Here is a 21,007-nt window from a genome sequence, read left to right on the forward strand (position 1 = left end):
AAGGAACTTATTCATGGCTCGAAGAACTGGGGTTGTATTCATTTAGGAAGGGGGAGAATGTTCCAAAGAATAGAGGAAGACGGAATGAAGAAAGAAAACGAACGAGGAGCTGGTTCTATAAGTTTGGAGCTAAACTTTGTACTGGTGTTGACTAGCAGTTGTCCATTTTCGCACGCTTAGAGGATACTGGAAAAATGGTGGCAGCCGATTCGATGGAGTAGCACCATGGAAATACATATAGAAAATACATAATGCAGAAACACAGCATCTGTAGGGAAGCAACTGGATTCAGTGAGAGACTGTGTGTGTGTGGGGGGGGGGGTATCTATTAAGCGCATAGCTCTCTTTTGGATATGGTCAAGCATTCCGAGGAAAGTTTTTGGTGCGCCACCCTGAATACGAGAACAATATTCTAATGTCGGATGAATTTGATTTGGAATTTATAAAGTGCTAGGAGTTGAGCAAATGAGAAGTTGTGTTTAAATGTAAAAGTCAAGAAGAGAAACTGATCTTGATTGGCGAAGAATATTATCAAAGTGAGTAACAGTGAAGCATTGTCTTTCTACCAATAAATAAGACAGGATTGTGTTTTTGAAACCTTAAAATTCACTAGATTATGTTCACTCCCCTTGAGAATTGCAGCGAGATCTGTTTTACGGCATTGACCATAGACGATCTTGAAGTTTAAGCTATTTGACTAGTACGTGGCTTGGTGCGTGAAAAAGAGGAGTGAAATGTGTTATCGTCAGCAAAAATAAATAGGACTGGATGTTCGTGAGAAAATGTCATTGACGTATAGAAGGAAGAATGTAGGCGATATGTACGGAGCACTGTCGAAGTCATCCTAGGACTTATAATCTGCACTCTCCCTGTGTGGCAGTCATGTCTACGAGTCCTCATCCTGCTGCACCCCCCCCCTTCTCAATAAATTTTACCAATATTCCATTATCACGAAAGATAGCAAAACAAAATATAGTGTCATTACAGTTAAAAAAAAATCTCTCACAAAACCGATAAAAATTTGCAAAAATATCAAAAATGCAACAAAAATTTGAAAACACTGTCATATCAACACTAATCTAACACCGATGGTTCACAAATTTGCCATAATACGTGATAATCCTCCTCATTCTTCTAACACCATAGATGTATCATAATTAGCTCTCCCTCCAAACACAACGTAGATATTCGCCCCCCTCACTTCCTCCTCCTCCTCCTCTTGGCAACTCCGAGTCTCGCTGAGCATCACTACGTAACACGTGTCAAAATCATCTTGAAATCCAAAGCAGATTTCGTAAGGGCCAAATGCACTAAACTTGCCTCCCGCTCAAATGGCAGGCGAGCATTTTTGATTCCAAGGTTGGGCAACTCTGCCCTCTTCCCTACACGTTTCACCTTGGTCTTCCTGATGGCATAATCGTAGCATCTATTTAAACTAAAACAAACATCTTCCATCAGTCTTTTCACACAATTATTGTTTAGACTACTAAGGCAAATCTTCTCTCACTGTTCCATAAACTACTCGCAATATACACAGAGGTTGAAAGAGATGATAATCGTGGCAGGAACAAATGATTTGAAAGAGACAAAATGGAAATGATAGAGGTTGTGAGGGAATTACTTGAGGTAGCAAAAGAGAAGAGTGAGAGAGTTAGGACAGTGAGTATTTTACCGCGGTATGACAGCGAAGTGTTTAGAAGGAGAGCCATAATTGCTAATGACTTTATGCGTGGATTATGCATGGAGAGTGGTGTGGAATTTGTGGAATGAGTTCGATGGGCGAAAGGACTTATATAAGATGGATGGGTTACATTTGAATGGAGTTGGTGTACGGAGGCTTGAAAAAAGTGTTGATGAATGATGTGGAAGTGGATGTACAGACTCAGGGAAACTAGATTTATTAAGAGGCGGGGGGAGTGGATATGCAGACTTTAGGGAGGCACTTGAGTGTATGAATGAGTATAATATGTCCGAGAGAGTATGAAGGACGACAAATCAGAATGGGACAGTTAGTATAAGGCATCAAAGTAGGGATGGGACTAACGGGCTTCTGCAATTCATGTACACTAATGCCAGGAGTATTAGGAACAAGAAGGAAGAGTTTTTGGCCTTATTTCGCACTTCCAGACCACAGGTTGTTGGTATTAGTGAAACATGTCTGACAGAAGATGATAAAGCTAGTGGGATTGAATGCAACGAGTATAGCGTGTTCAGGAGTGACAGGGTGAATAAAAAGGGGGGACGAGTGTTATTGATGATAGCTGATGAGTTGCAGCCAAGGAGTATAGAAGTTGAACTGCAGGATAGAGAAAAGAGCACATTTGAGGCTGTTTGGTGTGAGATAGAATCTAGCAGAACAAAATATACAATTGGGTGCTGCTATAGACCAGGTGATGGAATCGATGGTGGGGGATAGTATGCATAGGCAAATAGAAGAAATGAGTGGAAGAAGGGTAATTATTATGGGTGATTTCAATTATGGTAACATTGACACATGGGATTCCTTCCATGTGTCAATGGAAGGAATTGGATTTTATGCAGTTATTAAGGGACAACTATTTGCGGCAGCATGTAGTGGAAAATACCAGGGGGCAGAGAGTGCTTGACCTAGTAATTGCAACTGAGAATGTGGCTGTAACGAACACGACCATGTTGCCACCAATTGGTGAGAGTGACCATAAGGTCATGACTTGGGAGGTGGCTAAAGGAGTGGAATTTACAATTAAGACAGGGTACATGTGGAATTACAAGGTTGGTAAGTATGACAAGCTTAGGTGTGTGCTTGATTCAGTGCCATGGCATGTAAAACTGCAAGGGCTGGATGTTGATAGTGCATGGGAGGTGGTTAAGAAGTGTTTGCAGGAGGCAATGGTTGACTGTATACCAAGAGTCCGAATAATAAATCAAGTAGGGGTTAAATGGATGAATAACACTATTAAGCTTGAGCTGCAAAAAAAGAAACAATTGTGGAGGGAATTTAAGGAGAAATGTGACTAGCAGGCGCAGATACAGTATAAAGCTCAGGCCAGGATGATAACAAGGGTGGTAAGAAAAGCAAAAGCGGATTACGAAAGGAAATTGGCCATGCAGGCTAAAGAGAATCCCAAACAGTTTTTTCAATATGTTGCAAGTAAAAGGAAAAATGTTCATGGTAGAATGATCTTAAAAAATGCTGAGGGTAGGGAGGTAACCGAATCAGTCGATATAGTGGAATTACTGAGCGAGCACTTTGCAAGAGTATATCATCCAGGTGGTGACATTGCAGGAATGGAAGAACCAACAGCTTATACTGGAATTGTGATGAATGAAGTAGAGGTAACTAGTCTATTACAGAACCTCAATGTCAATACATCTGTGGGATTGGATGGTATACCAGCTCGTGTCGTACGTGAAGCGGCTAAAGAATTGTTAGTGCCCTTGACCATTTTGTTTAATTTGAGCCTCGGGTCGGGGTCAGTCCCAAGGGGGAAAGAGGGGAAAATAGTTCCGCTGCATAAAGGTGGTTCCAAGGCTGCTGTTGAAAATTACCGGCCAATCAGCATAACAGGAATCATTATCAAGGTCCTGGAGAAAATAGTCAAGAGGAAAATACAAGATTGGATAGAAGAAAATGGGATACTGTATCGGGGACAGAATGGTTTTGTGAAGGGTAGGTCATGCCTCAGTAACTTGCTCACGTATTATAACACAGTGACGGCTGAACTTGATAAGGGTAATGGGTTTACAGTGATTCTACTGGACCTTGCTAAGGCCTTTGACAGGATACCACATGGAATTCTAATCAGCAAATTACAGCATATGGGGATGGATATAGGGTTGGTGAGATGGATAGGAGGGTGATTGACAGAGAGATATCAGAGAGTGGTTTATTCAGGAGTAGAATCCACAAGACGGCCTGTGACTAGTGGTGTGCCACAAGGATCTGTTCTTGGACCACTGCTGTTTAATTTGTTCATTAATGATATAGGAAAGGATCTGAGAGGAACAGTTCATTTGTTTGCGGGTGATGCAAAGTTGGGTAGGGCAATAGTGAATGCAGATGACGTCAAAATTTTGCAAGATGATTTGGATAGATTGGAGGTCTGGGCTAAGGTGAATGGATGTCAATTTAATGTGGCAAAATGTAAGGTTATACATTTTGGGGTGAAAAGATTAGCAACAGATTACTACATTGGTGGAACTGTACTCCAGGAAATTGATGAAGCACGAGATTTAGGAGTGTTGGTAGATAAGGAGTTGAAGTTTAGGGGGCACATTGCAAAAGTGGCCAAATCAGCTCATCAAATCACTTGGTTGCTGAAGAATATGTTGACAAGCAGAGACAAGCAGGTTATTGTTCCTCTGTATCGAGCCTTGATAAGACCCCATCTCGACTACTGTGCCCAGATTTGGTCACCTAGGTTTCTTCTTGATCGGGAGGAGGTGGAGAGGATCTAGAGGCGAGTGACCAAGATGATAGTAGGTCTCTGGAATGAATCTTATGAGAACAGGTTGAGGATTTGTGGGTTGCAAAAATTGGTTGATAGGCGGAGGAGGGGAGATATGATTGAAATATTCAAATTACTGAAGGGTTTCTATAAAATTAATTCAGAAGATATTTTTGAGAACAGGGCTGGTTGTGGGAGGACTAGGGGACATCCATGGAAACTGAGCAAAAGTGTGGTTAGTAAAGGTGTTAGAGCTGGGTTCTTTACCTGTAGAGTGGTGAATGAGTGGAATGTGCTCCCAGAGTCTGTGGTGGATGCTGTGACAGTGAATGAGTTTAAGGCGAGGTATGATAGATACTGTATGAATGTAGAATAGCTGTGATGAATATGATTTGGGGCCTCCCTCGATGAGTCTAATGATTCCCTGGAGTTGCCCGTAATAATAATAATAATCGTAGCATCTATTTAAACTAAAACAAACATCTTCCATCAGTCTTTTCACACAATTATTGTTTAGACTACTAAGGCAAATCTTCTCTCACTGTTCCATAAACTACTCGCGATATACACCTCTGATCTTTTGCCAGAAGAACATGAGAAAAATACTCAATAGCTTTGATACTAATAAGCCCCCCTACGTTCATATAATCTCTCTCCAGGTGTATACTAAGAACTTTTGCTCCAGGTCTAATCCTATTCTCTATTACCTTTACAAGCTTTCATATCAAGCTTCAATCCAGTCTATCTCTAAAAAATGGAGATAAAAGTCAACCATCAAACTATCGCCATATTGCTCTCCCTTCGGTATTCTCGAAAATAATGGAAAAGATCATTAATAGAGTCTTAACATTAATACAGTGATACCTCGGCTAACGAAGATAATTCCTTCCGGAATCACATTCGTTAGCCGAAATCTTCGTTAGCCGAAACGTGATTTCGGTAGGTTTCTATAGAAGATGGTTTAATTCGTTCTGGATGCTACCTACTATTTAAAGATAAGTTTTATAAAATAGTAAAAAGCATACTATAAAAGGGCAAAAACTCACCAAAGGCTGAGATGAACAGCTACCCAATTAGATGAAGGAAAATGGAAAGTAGAATGAAAACTGACGATCTTTACACTATTATATACACTTTATTAAACTGAAAATATGTACACTACGTTTTTACTATTCTTCTTCCAAATTTTCAAAGTTTATTCAAGGTAAGTCTCCTCTTCTTCAGTAGCTGGTCTCTGTCTCTTTGCTAAAGGAGAAGTCTAAAATCCGTCCAAAGTTGATTGAACTTCTCTTTTTTTCAGAATGTTTTTAAAGTGATTCAGATACTTGTCTTCAACCAAGACACAAAGTCTGTTCATTTCAGCTTTGTTGGAATGCCACTTTGTAGCCAAAGACTGAAACTCTTCCCAGTAGTGCAGCATTCTTCCCTTTTTATTGCTGTCTTCCTCCTCTGATGAGCACTCTTTTTCTTCCTTGTCTCTTTCTTGATTCAGTTGGTTTTTCAACTCTTCAGGATCTTCTGTTGTCAGATCTTTTGAGTGTTCTTCAACTAATTCTTCTACATATCTTCTTCATTTACCTCCAAATGTAATGCTTTGCCCAAGGAGACTATCTTATCTACAATGGCAGCATTTTCAGCAGCAAGTTCCCCAGCAGCATATTCAGCATCTTGAACACTGGAAACAGCACTTCTTATCTTGCAGCAGTCTGGCCATAACTTTTTCCAGGCAGCATTAAGTGTCCTAACTGATGGAAAAGATAAGCTCCTGGAATGGCCCGACCGTTCATGTTTGCTGCTTTATTTTAGTGCGCACATCCACTAAAACATTCGTTAGCCGAATCTATATTCGTTAGCCGAGTCCGAAAAACAGCAAAAAAAAAAAAAAAAAAAAAAAAAAAAAAATCTTCGTTAGCAGGGTCCCCGTTAGCCGAGGTATCACTGTATTAACATTAACCTCTTTATGAGACGAGCTAGCTCAACGTCAGATGAAAAGCCCCTATTAAGTTCTTTGCCTCCTAAATTGCGTCGAATTCAGGTCTTTCCAACCAAAGGACATCCTCGATAATGACTGAACTAAGAGGCTCCTGTGTTTAATGAATGTTTCATGTTATCGTTCCAAGCATACAAGAAGTATCGGAAAAAGTCGAAGTTATCTAAAAATTATGGTTCTTAAAAGTTTTTAGTCTGTAATGCGAGAGTCGCTCAGTTTATCGATTTGATTTTTTTTCTCCCCTTGTAGAAACTAAAAATAAGATTCTCCTTCATAGTATTAAGGTATTTTAATAGGTTCAAGGATATTTTAATTCGAAATTTGGTTTTGCACCATCGAAATTTTAGGTGCAGTTGTCTGTCTCTGATCTTCAAACAGAATATCCATTAAAGTAGTTCATGAAAGTGAATCAAACAGATTTTTATTTTATTCCCTCAGAACGATCTGATTTGTTTAGCTTGAGATGCTAAGTTATAAATATTGTTTATAAATGTTGTTGTGAATTAGAAATATTGCTAATGTTTCTAATCTGTATTAAAGATTTTCTAGAATTAATAATTGTACTACTTAATTTTAATAATAAACAGATTTTTTTTTCTATTTTATTTATCATTATATATTATAAATGACAATTTATCCGTGTATCACTAGCCTAGCGCCGAGCTAGTGATACAGGAATCTATTGTTGTACAGTAGCCCTCGGTTTTGTGACCACTAACTTTACAATCTCCCCTCCCCCCATCTTATGACGTATAAATTTTCTAATTCTTATTTTGAAATACCGAGCCATAGAAGCGAGGATATCAGGATGAATCAGAATTCTTCAACGGCAGTTTTGCGACTGATCTAGACAACCTCATACAGCTCAGAATAAAATATTTTAACTAGTATGGATGATTTCTAATAACTGAACTGAAAAAAAAAAAAAACTTGCTTTCAGTCGCTCTCTGCACAGATCATTTCAAAGCTGCAGCCTGGCATATCATCTTCGCTGGACATTAAAAATATATAAATAAATAAGATGCAGTTAATACGGAAGTTAGCCCAACGATCTAAGAGTTTTTGAGAAAATTCAGATTTTGGATGCTATAAAGACCACCGAATATTTTGTATCTGAAGGAACTTCTGCCCACAGCTAATTGAAGACACCTTGAAAGTTTTGAAGTTTCTTTGGAAAGGGCAACAACAATTATGGTTGAGATTGCAAATTGGTTGGCTCTAGAAGTCTCTACTGAAGATGTAAATAAATTGTTGAACTCGCATGAAAAGGAATCTGCCAGAGGAACTTATGAAAATGGCAAACTAAGAAAGTTTTGAGAAAAAAATTGAAGAATCTAATCTAATTCTACCTTATATGACAAAGAAATGCAGCTAATTTGAAATAAATGACTCTGGTATATAAAAAAAAAGAGTGTAAATTGATGATCAAAATATTAAACTGAACTCGAAGGTCTTATCCAGGGTCTGGAATGTCTCATGTTACAGGGAGTTTATCAAGAAAAGAAAGGCATCATAGTTTAGCTTTTTATTTTAAGAAGCTTTAGAGTAAAATTTTCTCTTTTGCGTAATTAAAAGAATGCGTTCATTTATCATTTCATTATTTAAGTGCCATATTTTTAGTTTGGTGGCCATTTCCACGAAATGGCCACCAAACTAAAGTATATTGACAATATACAGTTCGAACTGTTGTTGTTGTTAGCGTATGGGAGTATCCAGGATATCAGTATTCGTATTTGGATCTGAGATGAGTTATAGGTCAGAAGTTACCACTTATTAGCCTGGTGCCATTGAACACTTCTAGAAGTATTCAATGTCTGTAAATCTGCGTGTTCACGTGGACGGTTTGTCTGTTCTGAAGGATAAGAAACTCGAACTTCCGGGAGGAAAAGAAACTTTCACCTTCTTAAGAGATCGACTAACTCATCTTTAGTCGAAAAACACCTAATAAAGGTTCCTCACGTCATAGACAGCAATCGAACGCAGGTCTTTTCGACCAAAGGACTTCGTCTATACTTTCGACTGAGCCACAGTACGAACTTAATAAGAGCGTAACCGCAGTTCCTGACACTGAGCCTATAGGAAGTTTAGATAATATTTACGATATAACGACGGATTTTCAGAAATCAGTTAGGTCATAAAAAATTTACTGTATTCTTTACAAACATAAGCTGAGCGCCATTATTCAAAAAATATAATTTTTAAAAGTAAGCAAAATTTATATATTTATGGAAAATTATTTATTTATATAGCTATCGAAAGTTTGGAAAATTCGTATTCTTAACAACCATAATGACGCATAATTTCCTTTGCCGGCATAAGTTAAATTATACCATTAGCGGGCATAACGGAATTTTGCAAGCCGTCTTGAAAGAGTAGCATATGCTGTCAGGTAGCGTTATATATTCAGATGAGAATAAGGCATTGTCGTGTTTAAAATGTCTTGTTGTCTTGCTGTAGAATGACTCTTGCCAAGGCAATAATCAATTACTGAACGTCAGCTTAAAAAGAATAATCAGTCAAATTTCAGTTGTTATCAAAAATTTTAGATTTTTAGTCAAATTATTAGAATATACTAAAAAATGTATGTTGTTAAAATGGCTAACCAGCTTTCCTGCTTGTGGAATCCTGATTCCATTCAGAACTCCGAATGGAACCAGGATAAGAGATTTCTCTTCTTTTCTATTTTTAATACATAACTAGCTGTTCTGGTAGATGAAAACATCCTTCGATTTTTTTTTGTGATATTTATATAGTAACTGAATGAAGTCCATTAGAATTCTTTTGTTTGTTAAGATACTTTTATGTCTGCTCTTCTTTATACAGCTCCAGTAATATTTATTTCTTTCTGCATAGTGTTTTGTGCATAGTGTTAATTTGGACAAAGTGTTTTGTAACGATTCCTGAAAGTGCCCATCCATAAGTACATCTTTTCGAGCATTTCTTGTTTGCGAATACTAAAATTCTGTACTCTTTGCCGTTGACAGCAAGTAGAAAATGAAAACCTTATTCATTAGTAAAATATCTGCATAAATCAACGCTTCTTTGGGATGGAGTCCTGCATTATTACCCTTTCTCTTTGATTCGCTTGATATAATGAATTCTTAATTGATGAGTGCGTCGGAACTTATTATTTATTCAAATCCGTGATTCTGCAATTGACCTAACTTTTCTTCATAAATTTCTGTTATCGGCTATTCCTCTCTCTCTCTCTGTCCTTTCTAATTACTTCAGAGCAGCATCATGTGCAAATACATGGGTTAACATCCTCAAAATGATTTGTCTCAAGCGGCCATTACATTTTCTCTCTTCTCCTTAATAATTGTCAGCTTGATGACATTTTCCGGATTACGTTGATGCAATCTAGATTGTTAGTCATTATAATTTCTGTAATCACAATTCTGTCTTAATACTTGTTGTGACAGACAAAAAAAAAAAAAAAAAAAAAACCTCAATGCCACTGCAATCGGAATTACAAATAACTGGAATGATTCGCAGTGTGCTATGAAGATCAAGATAATTTGAACAATAAGGTTTAATCAGTTCCGTGACTACTATGAGACCAGTCACACACCTCTCAAGATGTACCTGTCTTCTTGACTTATTAACTCGGGTGAAAAAATTTCCTTATGACTACAAATGATGATTTTTTCATATCCGCAGACAAGATGTTTCAACAATACGATGTGACGCAATGCGGATAAGACATCGTGCAGAATACATAAAGCAGATAAAACTACTTTGCGCATGATGTACATAAATGAAATAGGTACCAGATTTCATTTTCGAAGTGCCGATCCAGTCTTTTTGAATAATAGTGTGTTATGGGCTAAATTTGTGGAATCAGTGTACACAGTAAGTTTTTTTCTCTATTACTATGACAGCTTTTAGAGATTCAGGTGAAGATAAGACGATTCTCTTGTGAAAATATACTGAAAAAGAAGTTGATGTTGAAACACAGTCCAAGAAAGTATTAGCAAAATTTTCAAAGAAACTACAACTATTGGTTTGTTGGTTTGATCAAAACAGATAGTTTATTATATTGTGTTGAGAAAGACATTCTGACAAAGTCTAATGCAAATAGCAAAGCGATTAATGAGGCGTATGGAGATAGGTAAGAGAGACCTTTTAAGAGTGTAATAAAACTCTACAAGTGTAATGTTAATTACACTATGCTGGGATTCGCAACTCTGCCAATTCTGTTGGGATCCTTCCTTCGCATGAATATTTGTAAAAGTCTTTGGGATTTTTAATGCTCGGTGTGAGACTATTATCCTGCTTATTGGAAGCGTGAGCTTACAAAAATACCATGTTTATCATTATTTATTCTTCTGTCAAAAACTGTAAAATGTCAAAAAATATAATATTTTTTGACAGTTTTGAATGCTTACAATGATTGAGAAAACACTGAGCAAGTTGAAACTGTTATGTGCGAATTGGTTTTCATGAATTTTTGTTGCTTCATCTAGTTTTAATATCGCATATTCAGTTGTGATTGTAAATGGATCTTCAAGTGCTTGTTCGGTGGCCAAAATAATTTTTGTTTATTGATCTCAAAAATATTTACATATATACAATAATCGTCTTGAGTGACATTCCACCATGTTATTTTACAAAGTACAGCAAGATTATGGTTAATTTTCCACATTAGATTTCTATAAAAAATAATTTTATTATTAAAATTATGATTATATTTACAACACGTATTGTTCTGATTTTTAACAAATTCATACAATTTTCCTTTTTTTTGCAGGGGGGGGGTATAATGTCTTAATAATAGTTACTGTAGTTGGTAATTTATAGTTACAGTTGAATAAGATTAATTTTAATAGTATTTACACAATAACAGTAAATTATATATATTTACAATTTTTGCTTTAATGTATTTAAGCACTGTAACTACAGCACTTAAATGTAATAAATGGACTTTTTTTTGTGTTGATCTCGGTTGAGATATAATGTCTCATCTTGCATTCTCTAAGATGAGACATTATATTAAGCTTATCTGAGGATGGCACCAGTTAGCTATTGTTTATTGGTTTGATTGCTGTGTTGGAAGTAGGCTGATGTTTGATAGGTCTGATATTCACTACAGCCGTAGGATGTGAAATTCATTCACATGCACACGCACTGACGCATGCCGTTTTTTTTAAATACGAATTCTGTTTATTCATAAAGAATTCGGAACACCATAGGGAATGCGTGTATAACACAGCTATCTTCATTTTTTTGTTTTACTTGATTTGTGTTAGACGTTATTCAGATTGTATAAGGCAAAGATCTAAATCTCCTATATTCATTTATATAATGTAATATAATCTTTAAACATATTCTCTTAATATGTTTTAATTGGTAAACCGATTATTGTATGTATATTGTATTCCTTTCCTTTGATTTACTTGCTGTTTCTACATATTGATGAAGTACTGTAAATTTCAGTACGAAATACCGTATGTACTTACATTCAAGTTTATTACTGTGGTTATCGTGTAATTTTGTCGTTTTAAATGTAATATATGTATCAATGCATCCATTGTTTCAATATTAGACGAAAAATACGATATAGAAATAAGCTGAAGATGTTTTCTCCTCTTTTTTTTTTAATAATTAATTTGGTAAATACGTGTCAGAATCAGTGTCAGAAAAGATCTCTAAATGATTTTTTATGTTTCGTAAAATTATTTTGTCGAGCAACACTTGTTATGCAGTAAGAGATGATCTCTCTGAATAATGGTTATGACATCAAGTTTGACACATAAAAAATCTGTTTCGGTAATAGGATCTTCTAACCGAATTATTACCTATTTAATATGTTCTTTAAATAAGTTAATATAAACAATTCTGTTCCAAAAAGTGTTTGTTATTTGTTTTGTCACTGTTCTACATTTATTAAATGAAAGAGGACAGTATATAAAATTATTTTATTTAACTCTAATCAGTACTTTACAGGCACTTGAAAAAACATTTTGGTTACTAAGGACCACTGAAACATTCACCTTAGTAATCAAACCACATTTCACCCAAACAGTCCGACTTGTTACACAATAAAAAATTGTTCATGTCAAGAAATATTAACATGCATGCTAAAAGAAATACTCTTTTCAAAAGAAGTAAACAATATTAGCGACAACTAGATACAGTTAACATTTGTGCTGTTTATTTGGTTTACAAAATTAGTAAATATTTCACATGATCAATAATTGCACACTACACAGAAAAAAAAAGTTAATAATTTGTCATATTTAATCATTTGAAAATAGTTTATTAAAGCTATCAGTGAGCTAGGTTCAGATTTGAGTGATGGCACTGAAAGCAGATTGGGATTTAAAATATAACGAGATCTTAATTCCTTTGTTGGAAACTTTAGAATGTTTTTAAAGGAGATATTAAGAGTGTTATGAACAGCTTAGACCTAACAGTATAACTATCGTACACTTATATGTGTAGGAATTGAAGCAATAAAATGTAAATATATGGCAAATAATATAACTAGAGTAAGTAGAAGTTTATGCTTGTAGCTACAGTAATTAATATTACACCTCTGTAATATTACTCTGGGAATTCTTGAAAGCTGTCATTGTTAAAAAAACGAAATTCCCTCATACAATTTTGGCATACTTTATTGGATTGCTTCAAATTAGCGTAGAATCGAGTAAGGCACAAGAAGTCAGTGTGTTCATTGTGCATTTCTAAGCCGATTTATTATCTCTTCAGCGGGAGAGTTGGCAATATCTGCGTTTCTCGTCAAGTAAGAGGCAGTGAAATTTGTCATCTGAAACCGGTTACAGCAGCCTCTTTTCTGTTTTCGTAAAAAATGTTTGAATTATTGTATTACTTTATATTTCAGTTTAATTAGGTCTGTGCAGGTTACAGCAGGTGTTGGATATTATTTGAGTATTGCTAACTCTGATGTTGCTTATTATTAATACTGTTTGAAAGAAACAATAATATAGCGCTACTTTCAAATGTCACCGGAATCTTACTAAGAAATAAAGCCAATATGAGTGGATTTCTACAGATGTCTCTCTTTTTTTATTAACTTTCAAAGAAAACGCTTATTACAATTCATTAGAAAACGAGTCAACAGAGGTTCAGACTGAAATCAGTGTTTATGGATGAAAGTCATCGTGTCTCGAACTAAAATCTAGGATTCATCTTATTTTATGTTGTATTGATCTGTTTTGACGGACTTTCATCACCCAGCATTATTATCCACCAGTCAATATAATACTGAAATACAAGTTTAGAGGTGAGTTGATTTTTTTTTTTTTTTTGAGAAATAGATACAAATAGGAAAGAAGTCACCCAGAGATCATAATATTCTTCAGCTGTGATTTCTGAAATATTATTATTATTATTATTATTGTTGTTATTATTATTATTATACGAGCACCTCCATGAAGTCCGAAGACTCATCGCGGGAGACCCAATCTATCCAAACAATCTATCATATCTCTCCTTGAACTCATTAACAGAAAAAGCACCCACAACAGACTCTGACAACTCATTCCACTCATTCACCACTCTCCAAGCAAAAAATCTAGTCCTCATACCCCTACTGACTACACCTTTATTCAACTTCTAGGGATGACCTCTTGTTCTAGTCCTTCTAGCCAAATGCTGAAACATTTCCTCTGCATCTATCCTATCCTTGAGTTTTCATTCTTGAAGAAGTCACAACCTTGAAAAGTATAGCTGAGGGCATTTCTTTAGAAACAGGTACTCATCTAAAGTATGGAATATTGACTAACGATGTTGTATTCACTTTGTCTAATATGAATCCGTAATGGTTAAATAGAAATGCTTCAAGGAATACTTAAAAAATACATATCAAAATATCACATTGCTAGTGAGATAGATTAAGAAGCTTCTTTATCACATGGACATTTTTTAAATATGAAAATTAATTCAAAATTCAAATATGTGACCATAGAAAAAGTTATGGCATTAGTCAGATCTTTCGACATTACAAACGAATTCACAGCACCAGCTAGTATCAGGTCAACTGATTCTAGAATTGTTCGTTGCTGTGTAGCCCAGAAGAGCAAGTTTGGAGATTCTAAGTTTCTGTTATTCGTAGCGATTATTTACATTGAACACAATAGCACAGCTGCCTGTAGTAGCGCAACTATCATACCGTAGAACATCGCAATACAAGTGGATCTGAGAGCTGAATAGGTCTCAAGCATTCAAAGGGCCTGAGAATTTCACTCAGAGAGCCTCTAAAAGTCTCAGGGGACTCATGATGAGACCACTTTATCCCTCATCTTTGATTACCTGTTCTATTTGTTGAGATTTAAAATAAAGATTAATTTTATTTTTACGAATATTCTCTATAACTGGGGAGTAAATATATATGACAAATCTTTGTTCATAATTTTCGTAATTCGTATTGTGTTAGTACGATAATCTACTTAATACTCCATTCCTTAGTATTACACATTCTATATACCAAACATATAAATACATTTACATTAAATTCGAGCATATATAAAAAAAACAATGACAATTCCCTTTTTTCTTTCTAATATAAAAAAGCAGAAAGTGCAGATGTGAGACTTGAAAGATAAAGATTCTGACTTGTAATAAGTATTCTACTATAAGAAATTACATAAAAGTTTAAATTTTATTTTAAAAAAAAGAATATTATTAAGACCGGGATTTAAGTCATTTTATAGAATATATCAAAATTGCATTTACTACTTCACAGAATGGTCAATAGGCGGTGATGATATACCCCCATAGTCACTACAAAATGGACGGAGCAAGTCTTTTTATAAGCTGCCTTTTATATATATACATAAATAAATATATATATAAAATGCCTCTTTGCAAATGGGACTTTATAAACACACTTGTTGCTGGCGCGTGACTATGTTTATAATTCCTGATAGTCACTGTGGACAAGGATTCCTGATATTCTGTTTTTCTCCAACGATTAGGCTTTGAAAAAAACAAGTAGGTACTTTATCTTCTGAAAAAACAGTACGTAACTCCAATCGAGAGGAACAATAGTAATGCGGATAAATGAAATTCACTGGTACCATTGCAGCCATCTTTACTATTGCATGTACAATATTCTATGAACACATTGAAGGTCCCAGTCCTCATTAAACAGTAGTTTTCATCTCCTGTGCCTTCTCCTGGAGAACCCAGAAATGCACACGAACGAATAAAACGCCATTTCCCGTAAACTGAAAATCAAAAGAGGAAAAAAAAAATTAGAACATTTTAAGTCGAAAATGTAATAATTAATTAAAGCCAGTGAAAATTTGATAACTATAAGATTCACATAATCCAGGTAATAAATGTCTGTATGTTTTAAGTATTAAAACAATACCACCTGAAATATATAATAATTTTAGTATATATGTTTGTGAGTTATATTTAAAAACTAGATTTACCTGTAGCAGTACAATCTTTGTCTGGGAAATGAGTTGTATCCGAGGCCATGAAGGGAGTATATTACATCTGCAAATTGAGTGTGTTCTCTGGTTGTTTTCATGTTTTGTAGAATGAAATACCTGATATTCTCGTTAGGAAAACATTCTGTTATCTGCGTATCGAATCAGCTAACTCGCCTTCATCTGAATGATAGCCGTTATAAAGATTCCTTATTCTAGATAGCATTCGAAAGCAGGCATTTCCAAATGATGGGCAAATGTCGCATAGTTATTAAGACTATGCTACAGAGGCATTACCTTTGCAATGAAATTTAATGTTAACTTCCATACTTATTAAAAGAAAATTCCAAAGAGCATTTTATAGTCAAAACTTCGAAAAAAATAGTTTTTTTTCCCAGTAAGTGATTATGAACGGTGTCATGCTCACGAGGCAGTAGGTATATGTGGGTGAAGTGGGATCAGAAACGTATGACACTCCGTTACCAGAGAGGTATATCTAGAATGATGTCACGTTGCCGAGTCAAAATAAATATTTTCTTATTTATTTTTGAAGTTTTCAGTTTTTAAAAGTTTCAAATTTTTCAAGGTTAAGATGTTAGTAATTTAACTTTTGAAATGTTATTTTCTAAAAATATTAAAACAAACATGTAAACAATTAAGAAGTTGCTAAATACAAATATTCTGATTACATTGTTTTCGGTAATAACTGAAGTTATGTATTTGTGTGTATTTGCATTTTTTTATTCTTGTTAAATTTGAGACGTGATATAAGAGAAGTGTTATGTATGTTTCACTGACTAGAAATCTAAAAGTTGCAAAAGCTAATATTACTTTTTTCTGGGAAAAAAGGATGATTTTTTAAGGATGATTTCGAACAGTACAAATTATCCGCATCTTCAAAGAAGGAGACACGTTTGATCATATGGATAACTTGCAATATTCAAGTTTTTCATAGCCAGCAAGGTTGCCGATATCATTTGCTAATTGTTCTCTTTATTTTTGACTTTAGGAAATTATTTTAGAAGCAGACAACAATTAGCAGTCGTGAATTCGATTCGTGTAGTTCAAATGGATGTTATTCGATTTGATGAATTCTCAGTCGAATTTTGTGACCTAAACCAAACTGATTGAAAATCTGATCTTTTCTTCGTAGTACTTTACCTTTTTGCCTGATTTTTCGACACATAGTGGGAATAACTCCTGGTAGATGATCTAGGTGATAGATGCTGCAATCCGTAATTGGGAGAGATGTATTGTCGAATGGGTCCGCACATTTGGGATCTGCATCGGATCTGCATACCCAACATTTGATAGCTACACCTGAAAAAAAAAGCAAAGTTTAAAATTTCATATTCAAGATGTTATTATTAAAGATTTCATTATTAAAAAGAGTATACTTAAGCATTCTCTATTCTAAAGATTTTTTAAGGATTTCGAAAATATTCCTTTCTTTATTCCGACATGTTATGGGCACATACAATGAAAAGTGCGGCATACAAAGCGCTTGCTTTGCTAGGATAATTTGACTGTCTGCATTCTTTCATCATCAGCAGAACTGAATTAAATGTATAAGTAGAACAAATAAGTGTCAGCATCGTAAGGTCATTCTAAAAGTGATGGTTCACGTATTCACCGTCTGCGGCGTGATATACAGCGATCTTTTCATGTGACTTCTCTCGAGTCGTAGTGCGTGCATTTCTGGAGGGTTACTGACCTATACTGTGCACTTCAACCACGAAAGGCAGCTGCAAACTACAAAACCAGTGTGCGAACTGTTTTGTGTTCAAGTTAAACCTTGCACGTTCTTTGAGATCTCTTCATTTATGGCAAAGCTGCTAAGATCTCATTTGGGTCACGCATTGGGCACTTGACGACGTACTTTGGTAGTACGTGACCCTCGCAAATGCATATAGTATAACACATACACACACATGAATAAATAAATATAAAAATAAATAAATAAAATGAAACCCGATGTTCAAACTGCAATATTAAATAATGGGATTTCATTGTTTAAAGCAGAGTAGTTGTCGAAATTTTATGCTAAATTATGGATTTTACATTGTGATTGTTATTAGTGTTACTCTCCCACTGAACAGCTATCTGAATGGCTTTAGATGCCCTTCAGAGATAAAGGAAGCATAAACAACTTAGTGTATTATAATGATTTTGCACAGCTTTTTTTTTTTTTTCAAGTGTTGTAAATTTCGTGTATAATACCGGAAGTGGACTAAGAATTTCATTTACGAAAAATTCATTAATGATGATAGGCATATGTGTACCTACCAATGCGCATAGTTCTGGAATCTAGATGCATTAGTTTTGTTTATAAATATCACACACACACACACACACACACACACACACACACACACACACACACACACACACACACACACACACACACACACACACACACACACACACACACACACACACACACACACACACACACACACACCTAACAGGGAGATTGTTATGAAGAACGGTGTAATGCTTCTATCCGAAAGGTGGGGTTAAGGATTTTTTTTAATTTATTTTATATATACTGTATATTTGTATTTTTGATTTATATTTTACCCGGTCAGGAAATCCTGCTCTCTAGAGACCAAACAGAACTTTTTCAAGCCACTTCAGGACTCCAATAAGCGGGACGGTGGTCTGGACATCTCCCACCCATTTAAAAATCTACATAAAAATTTATGTAACTGTTCAGTATATAAATCTTTAATAGCAGTATATAATAACATTGAATAGAAGCAAACAGCGGGTGAAGGTAAATTACTGTTGGTTGTAATAAATACCAAAATATACAGATTAAATGGATTCGGTAAGTAATACCGGCTTTATCGTATGAATTAATTGTCATATGATCATTTAGATTTCTAAACAACTCATTAAAATGGCTTATTGATTCATTTGATATAATCTGAAATATCAGATGCGTCTGATATTTTGTAGTTCCAACTGCTTCCTAATCTTAATTACAGTTTACGTCTTAATGGGATTCCAAACCTGTTTCAGCCTGAAGCTACACTTACAAATTATCGTTGACCTTACTGTCCGAATCTTGTTTTTATTTTTATATATTTTACATATGTCATTGTGTTTACGTAGGTATTTTTGTATCAAATGATACAAATTTATTATCATAATATTATTTATGACAAGAAAGGTGTGTTTATAATAATACAAGTTAGAACTAGAAAATGAAAATCATGCCAAAAGCGTTTCTTAGGGAAAAATAATAATGATACAGAAAAGAAAAAAAATATATCAAAATATTTTATTGCTAAAATCTCCACGAAAGAAAAAATAACAATAGTAATATGAACAGTAGCAAACAGTTAAAGGCTTTCTACACACACAAAGACTTTTGCAAAAAGTTTGTTATCTAGTTCAGTTTCTCTAAACTACTTATGAACAGAAGACAGTCTAGCAAAAGGCAGTAGTTTTTGTAGCAGGTTTCACTAAAATCTATGAAATTATTCGCTGATGCAAGTGTACTAACGAAATGGGTATCATTGATTACTTGGTCTTATCTGAGTGCCACTTTATGCTCCTTGAAAGGGCTGGACGATCAGATCGTAAACTCAATGGAGTCAGCAAGGTTGACTGTTGTGACATTTGGAGTTACCAAGTAAATTGGCTGATTTGCACAAACACATCTTCGTGGTACACTTTGAACAGTTGCATTTTTGGAATCCTTGTCAACCAACTAAAGAAAGTTTTTTTACCACTTCACGTGCACTTATTTCTTTCTTTCCGACTTTTTCGATGATTAAAAAATTTTCTTTGCACAAGGTAAATAAATTGATTAGGTTAGGTTCCTAACCTAACCTAACCTAGCCTTCCGATTCACTGTGCCTTCATTTTTATGAAAAAAAAAAAAAAACGTAAAATATATTAGCACAAAAACAAACTGATTCTAGATTGTAGCCGCTCACACCCGTCTGTACTCGGGCTTTTACCAATTGGTGTTGGTAAATGCTGGCATTTACATTTACCGAAATGGTTTGGTAAAAGCCCGAAATGGAAGCGTTTACAAGCATTTTTCGGACTTTTACCACCTCACTATGGGAAATGCTAGGATTTACCACTTTTACAGTAACACACACACACACACACACACACACACACACACACACACACACACACGCACACACATATATATATACTCACACCAGCCATGCGACATACGTGTTCTTTCTTCTTATGAACGTGGAATCAGTGACGTGTAGTAAAGTCACTACTTTCGCTATATTTCGTTGTGGTCTACATAGATCGCCATTACCCAGTCATATAGAGTTTTTTTTTTTCAGTTTCCTAGCAACCATTTATAAGTTTGTATCAATTATTATTCATTCTTTTCCGTATTCCCTCTTATACGAACTTCGTTATACCGCTCGCCGAACCCAAAATAAGTTTTGTTGTCTCGGAAACTACAGTATGTCATTCCTTTGACATTGGATCCTTAACAAAGTCCACGTTTTGTGCCATGAAATTGGAGATCTTATATGAGATGGATTCCAGAGAATAAAACACATGTAAAACGTGATGCGTTTATAGTACAACAGTCTAAATAATGATTTCATACTGCAGCCTTTTTTTTTTAACACACGGTATTTTAATATGCAAATTTTGTTAAAATTGCTAGTGCTAAATATTCCAAACTAAATATTCATTATATATAAAGAGAAACAATACAATAAAATAGTGCAATTTATTTCCTTTGTTTCCAATTTTATTTCTTTATATTATTCGCCAAATTTTAACATGGATTTTATAATAAATTTTTCTGCAAATTAAACAAATTTTACTTGACAATTTAATAAAAAAAAAATGCTAGAATAATTGAACAGCGAGATTTTTAATATAACTTCTTTTTTATTGCCAAAAATTCAAACGTAGTTGACTTCTGGGTTAAATTCCGAAAAGTCAAACTGCATTATTTCGTACTTAAAATAATAATAATAATAATAATAATAATAATAATAATAATAATAATAATAATAATAATAATAATAGTAATAATAATAAACGATTGTATTTGAAAGAATGCAACATTTTTGTTCATTTCTATAATATATGCACTATGGAGAAAATACAATTATATTTAAAAAATGCACAAGAATTTCCATGCTCCACGAAAGTCTGTCCTTATTTCTTTTCTATTGGACATAATTTAA

The 21,007-nt window shown here is 34.7% G+C and overlaps 2 protein-coding genes across 3 annotated transcripts in view; one reads left to right on the forward strand and one right to left on the reverse strand.

Annotated features, from left to right (window-relative positions):
- Nucleotides 1-21,007, forward strand: part of Sec31 (COPII coat complex component secretory 31) — a 486,555-nt gene that overhangs the window by 70,898 nt on the left and 394,650 nt on the right. The window lies entirely within an intron of this gene.
- Nucleotides 12,321-21,007, reverse strand: part of LOC150099539 (UPAR/Ly6 domain-containing protein crok-like) — a 32,768-nt gene continuing 24,081 nt past the window's right edge. The window contains exons 1-3 of one of the 2 annotated variants that reach the window (XM_090403578.1): nucleotides 20,001-20,215; nucleotides 16,980-17,138; nucleotides 12,321-15,608 (exon numbers count right to left, since the gene is read on the reverse strand). In XM_090403578.1, the coding sequence (XP_090259704.1) occupies nucleotides 15,382-15,608; nucleotides 16,980-17,138; nucleotides 20,001-20,016 (402 nt within the window). In that variant the 5' untranslated portion in view covers nucleotides 20,017-20,215 and the 3' untranslated portion in view covers nucleotides 12,321-15,381. Of the gene's footprint in view, nucleotides 15,609-16,979; nucleotides 17,139-20,000; nucleotides 20,216-21,007 lie in introns of those variants that run through there. The other variant, XM_090403577.1, reaches the window with a different exon arrangement.

Source organism: Typopeltis vanoorti, chromosome 14, assembly GCF_054136105.1.
Source record: "Typopeltis vanoorti isolate ZY-2024b chromosome 14, IOZ_Tvanoo_1.0, whole genome shotgun sequence".
Taxonomy (NCBI): Eukaryota; Metazoa; Arthropoda; class Arachnida; order Uropygi; family Thelyphonidae; genus Typopeltis; species Typopeltis vanoorti.